This window comes from Rutilus rutilus (assembly GCF_951802725.1).
Source record: "Rutilus rutilus genome assembly, chromosome: 10".
Lineage (NCBI taxonomy): Eukaryota > Metazoa > Chordata > Actinopteri > Cypriniformes > Leuciscidae > Rutilus > Rutilus rutilus.
In genome coordinates this window covers 13,770,299-13,776,052 of record NC_140215.1, presented here as the reverse complement: position 1 = coordinate 13,776,052, position 5,754 = coordinate 13,770,299, and the positions used below count along the sequence as shown (strand labels likewise).

General features: G+C 37.6%; 1 protein-coding gene across 1 annotated transcript; it reads right to left on the bottom strand.

Moving 5' to 3' along the window:
- Positions 1–497: 497 nt before the first annotated feature.
- On the bottom strand, positions 498–5,107 carry hpxa (hemopexin a). Its single transcript, XM_084421311.1, has 11 exons — positions 4,857–5,107; positions 4,201–4,229; positions 3,957–4,073; positions 3,640–3,797; positions 3,392–3,545; positions 3,066–3,278; positions 2,861–2,962; positions 2,067–2,191; positions 1,815–1,962; positions 1,447–1,704; positions 498–638 (listed from the first exon to the last, which is right to left on the bottom strand). Exons 1-10 carry the CDS (start codon positions 4,916–4,918, stop codon positions 1,475–1,477), a joined length of 1,338 nt encoding a protein of 445 aa, XP_084277437.1. The 5' UTR covers positions 4,919–5,107; the 3' UTR covers positions 498–638; positions 1,447–1,474.
- Positions 5,108–5,754: the final 647 nt, after the last annotated feature.

The window sequence follows — 5,754 nt, the reverse complement described above, 5'->3', positions numbered from 1 at the left end:
TCTTAAACTGGATTTGGGCTCTGTCTGTGATTGTATGACAAAGGATGTGGTGATGGCACTTGGTGGCGCTATTAAAAAAAAAACATGAAAACAGCTAAAGCTATGCAGTCCGATTGACTTGCAGTGTGGGATGCAGTGTCTTTGTCCAAGGTGCCTCAACATTCGCATACCTCGAAAAGGCTTTAAAGGAACATGCCGACTTTTTGGGACTTTAGCTTATTCACCGCATCCCCCAGAGTTAGATATGTCCATACATACCCTTTTCATCTCTGTGAGATGAAAATGGTATTTATGGAATTCTCTAACTCTGGGGGATACGGTGAATAAGCTAATGGCTGCTTGCAGCTATATTTATGTATTGAAGCTGTTTATGTGAAGTTAGGTCATTTAAGCAGTTTAGAAAGTATAGGCCTATATATAACAGTGTAATTAATGAACAAATCTAATAACTACATATATATGCAGTAATATATAGGATCACACTGAACAGACAAATATGAAAGATAAGATTATTTATTAACCACACAGTGCACAGATCAAGGACAAATAATCAAGTCTTATTCTTCAATGGAGCTTCAAATAAAATAATACAGGCTCGGTGGTAATAGACACATGCATTAGCCAGCACACCGTACAATACATACAACCGGCACATCCGGGAACTTAACTGTAAATTTCTTAACCGCCCCTTTTTAGGGGAAAACAAACCAGACTTCCCATAGACTTCAATACAAAATAGCGGCACAAAACAACGTCCGTACACAGCCGGCAGACGTGTATAACTTCAGAAATCACTTAGATGAAATATGTCGAGTAATTATATGTCCACCCTGCCTTCCATAGAGTGTGAACGATACATTTATAAACTTAATTTGGGCAACTTAAAAACATGTCCCTACCAGCGTCAAATTGGTCTAACAACCCCACCCAGTGGCCAGAAGTGTTACCCGGACATTTACTCGTACCTCATCGAGTCACCAGGTAGCCAGTGAATGATTTTACTTCGGTTTTAAGAAGTAAACATCTTTAAATGTATAATATTATGTCTTTATATTTAGAGTAGCTACTGAGTGCACTTTTCTGTCCAGCCATACAACTAGCCTGATTTAGCTTTCGATAGCATCATCCGTAATTCATGATATTTCCATAACAGCAAGATATTGATGATAATGGCAGGCAGAGATGGGCATAAATACATGGAAATGTATTTAAAATAAAATAAAAATACAAAATACTGTGTGGAAAAATTTAATTAAATACAAATACATAATAGGGGTAGCCTATTGTGTGAAAAAAAAATGTTTAAATACAAATTACATGTTTTGTAAGGGTTAGTACATGTCCTCAATCCGATACTGTGTATGGCGCTCGCCGGTTTGTTTTCCCCTAAAAGTGGGCGTGAACCTTTTCAGAGACGTTCTATGACGCTACGCCGGTTGTATGTATGGCAGTAAATGGCTCTGCACGCCACTCTCTAGTGGTCACAGCCAAACAGCTCCTGAGACACCTTGTGCTGCTCAGGCATGATTTTGCTTTTCATCATAGTCATGGGACTATCATATATGTAGTAATGGTTACCGAAGACAACCGTCACACCCTTGGGGCCACACATTGCAGTATCAATCCTTTTAAATTGTGTTATGCTTCCTTCCTTCACAGGCTTACGTGGGGTGACTTTCAAGTCAACATCATAGATTGTTTGACCTATAATAGAAAAGACAGTGAGTTTTCTGTCACTATGACAAAAGCTTGTAGTAAGGATCTACAGTAGGCCTACTTTGAATGTGACAGAACAAGCATTCCAGTGATTATACCTTTGATGACATGAGCAATGTGTTTGTCTGCGCACACAAAGGCAGCATCTACAGGACCCTCAATTCCCAGCTCCTCCTTCAGGGGTTTGGGGTAACCATCTAGGTGTGTGTGTGGCTCTCCAACTTTGTACACAAACACTTGTTTATCCTGTGCATGGAATATAATATATGAGAAGACATGTCCACAATAAATAAAAATACAGCTATAATAAAGCCTGGTAAAAAAAAAAATCAACTGCTGCACAAAATAACCTTGATCATGTAGAGATGACCTTCATAAGAGAAGACTGCATCCACTTCACTGTGTAACTCTTTAAAAGCACTCTCAATTGTGTCTGAATGAAACTTATCACCAGTTATGCTGAGGAAGTGGTACCCTAGGGAAGAGAAACGAAGATTATTATTATTATTGTGTGGGTCTGTGAAATTGCATTTGTTAAAATAGTGGCTTGCAGTTGCATTTGTACATTGGTATACATTTTAAAAAAATAGCACAATAACAAGAGAGCTTTCGATGCCTTACTGATATTTGGACGGACTGTACAATTGGGATTTTGAAAGTGATTTTATTTTTATATATACATTTAATAAACAAAAGATTAATATTGTGTAACTTACATTTTAGACACATTATGGTCAGTTACATTGTCTGTTTTTGTTCTGCCTATACGAAAAAAGTAATTGAAAAAAATTATGCGAACAACGCGTATCCGAGCAACAATTCGCATTTTTCAAGGAATCAGTTGAATGAGTGATTCAATGACTCACTCATAAAGGCTTCGATCCTGATAGGATTCGAATCTTGCCTCCCAACTCGAATCCTATCCACCCTAAATATTAGCCTTATTAGGTCTTGAATAGGCCTACTATTAATGGCGGATTATATGCCAAATGAGATGCAGGGTCTGCGCTTTTGAAGGAATCGTTTGAATGAATGATTCTCAACTAGTCACTTGCTGCCACCTACTGGTATAAGGATGTAACCTGAAAAAGAGTCACTAAAATTCCTTGTCCATGTCTAGACAAAATAACAATAGGAAATTCACCTCTGAAAGCATATACACTGCCATCGTCGTCAGATGTAATAGCATCCAAGTGCACACGGCTGCACTGTTCTCTCTCAATGTGGTCATCAGTGCTTTTTTCTCCTGAGGGAGATACCAATAGAGACACCCTATAAGACTCCAAGTTCTGCTTTTTTAATGCATGCTTTCTCAAGCCTGTTAACTTTTCCACACTTGTTACGCTTACCAAAATGTGGGCATTTCATGAAGTAATCACGGCTCTCCTTTGGATATTTGCCCTGGACTTCTCCTGTAATGGGGTCAAACTTGGAGAACTGATGTCCATGGAAGCAGTAATAATGACCCATGTAACGGAAGGCTCCTGTGCAGTTGGGCATGCTCTTGAATTCCTTTTCATCAACCTTCTTCGTCTTCATATCGAAGTGGTAGATCTCATCACCTTTGGTGGATTATGAAGGAATTTAAACCTACAAAATCTTCTCAACATACTTACTATCCTTACATGTTTTCCATTATAATTAATCACAGAAATATAATACGATATTACAATACCTTTGAAAAAGACTACGGTGTCATTAGGACAGTCTGGCTTGGGACACTCCACTGCAGCATCCAAGTAGTCAGGAATTCCAGGGAAAACTTCAGAGATGTCCTTGGGATAGCCCTTCTCCAGTTTGTGCTTGTAGTAGCTGAAGACCTTATGGTCCTTAAATGGTGTTAAAGAAGATGTTAGTTTACTTGTCTGGTGTTGATACATAAAGCAAACTAATAAATTGCACTTCAGGTAATGTTAAAATTACCAGGAAGAAGAACTGGTGGTCATGGTGGTCTGGGCTGTCTTCAGAGTGCATGCGGAATGCAGCATCCACATGTCCCAGATGATGATAGTCGTCCAGCTCAAGGAAGGTTTGATTAGACAGCTCAGCCTGGCCATGGAAACCCTTGAACAAGTGGTCACCTTTGGTCAAAAGTCAACGAGAAAGGTCAGTTAAAGGGCCACAAAAAAAAATTAAAAAAAAATAATAATAATTCATTCATTCACTCTAAAGAAAATTCAAATTTCTATTGTTTACATTGATTTATCATTACTTTTTACCATATTTTTTTCATCTCTCACCCTTAAAGAAATAAGGAACTCCCTCCTCGGTCACAGCGACTGCATCAAACTCCATTCCTGCACAGCGGTCAAGCTGAGCATCATGGTGCAATTCATGCTTATGTCCTTCAGGTTTGTCTGAACCAAAAATAATTCATATCATGAAATATGTGTCTTGATGAAATCAGAATTTGCTGATGTATCACTTTCATTTACTACCCACTTAAGGGAAAATTGTTTACATCTGGTTATTGAGAAGACCCACCTTTTTTAGCATGAACCTCCTGATGATGCCTGAACACAAATAAACAAATACGTCTACGTTAAAATTAACCATTACAACACACTAACAACGGGCCCTTTTCATTAACCCAAATTAGGGAGCCCCTGCAAAATATCTCTAATGATAACAAAATGGTATATCTCTAAATCAGCTATTTGACCATTAGATTTATTTATAAAATTGTTTTATAAATAATTTAATCAAAAAACAAACAAATCAAGCAATTAAGGCAATTGTCTGAGATAAAAAAAATGTACTACGAAACTGTAAAACTACTGTACTAATCGACCTTATACTTGAAACTTGCCATTGTGCCATACTGCAAGAATAGTTGTCTCTTATGATAAATTGCTTGTTATGTTTCTCATTTTTGATAAAAGCTTTTGATAAATGAAGTGAATTCAAGAATTTATTGAGTTAGAGACCAAGCAATTAAAGTTGAAAAAATCTAAATGTTGGTGCACATGAACACATAAAATCCCACTTCAAACAGATAAACTTTTTTGCAAAAGTTATTTTTAATGCTAGGTTAAAGTAATAAACTTGTGATATATAGCTAATCTGAACACATTATTCAGTATTTGACTCATTTTAACATTGTACGTACTGTGTTGACATGTGTCTGTGTGTATACTCACGAGGGAGCGGCAAGGCTCAGCAACAGAGCCAGGCACAGAGTAAGCGTTTGAACGAGCTTCATGATCAGCAGGGTCCTTTGTTGAGACAGAGCTCAGCTGGAAAAGGTAAACCACAACCTGATGATGACCCCAATTTATACACTCTACCAGGGACTGCCTTGCAAGCACGCTGAAGACAACACGTACGCCCCCGTTTGCACAGAGCGTAGGAAGGGACATTCAGTAACTTACGTGCCCACACAAAACAACACGCATACAAATGCACGTTTGCACGATTCCCCTAACTCCCCCATTCACCAGCTGGTCAAGGTGCATATGATTTTTTCAAGGAATTTCTGGTGGGGTATTGGGGGTGGTACAGGTAACATGAGTTGCACAATGCAAAGATCCATCCATCGTGAATTAGACTTGGCATGAATTAGTAAATAATTAGAGACCCCCTTTGCAGGTCAGCAGTCATTGGCATGATAGTTCATAGTACATGCTTTAGCATGCATCTTTAAACTTTCCTACTTAGGAATATAAGAGTAAACTGTACTTTATGTTGTATATAGTATTTGCATGCATTTTGTTTTCTGAAAGGTTGGTCACTACACTTTTTTTTTTTTTTTTTTTTTGGGACATTTCTTCATCAAGTTAACACGTCACTAAGCAGTGCAAGCTGATTGCCAATTAATACTGATTGAGATGTTTTAACCTGTAGAAAATTAATTAATGAAAAGATAATGATAAAGATATGATAATGATAATGATAATGATAATGATAATGATAATGATAATGATAAATGATAATGATAAAGTTATTGAAATGCAATGTGTGCCTAAATGTATGTATGCTTTGTCATGTGCATGCACAGGGTCGAATTTTCTAGAAAACCCATGTGAACTGGGCCGTGTT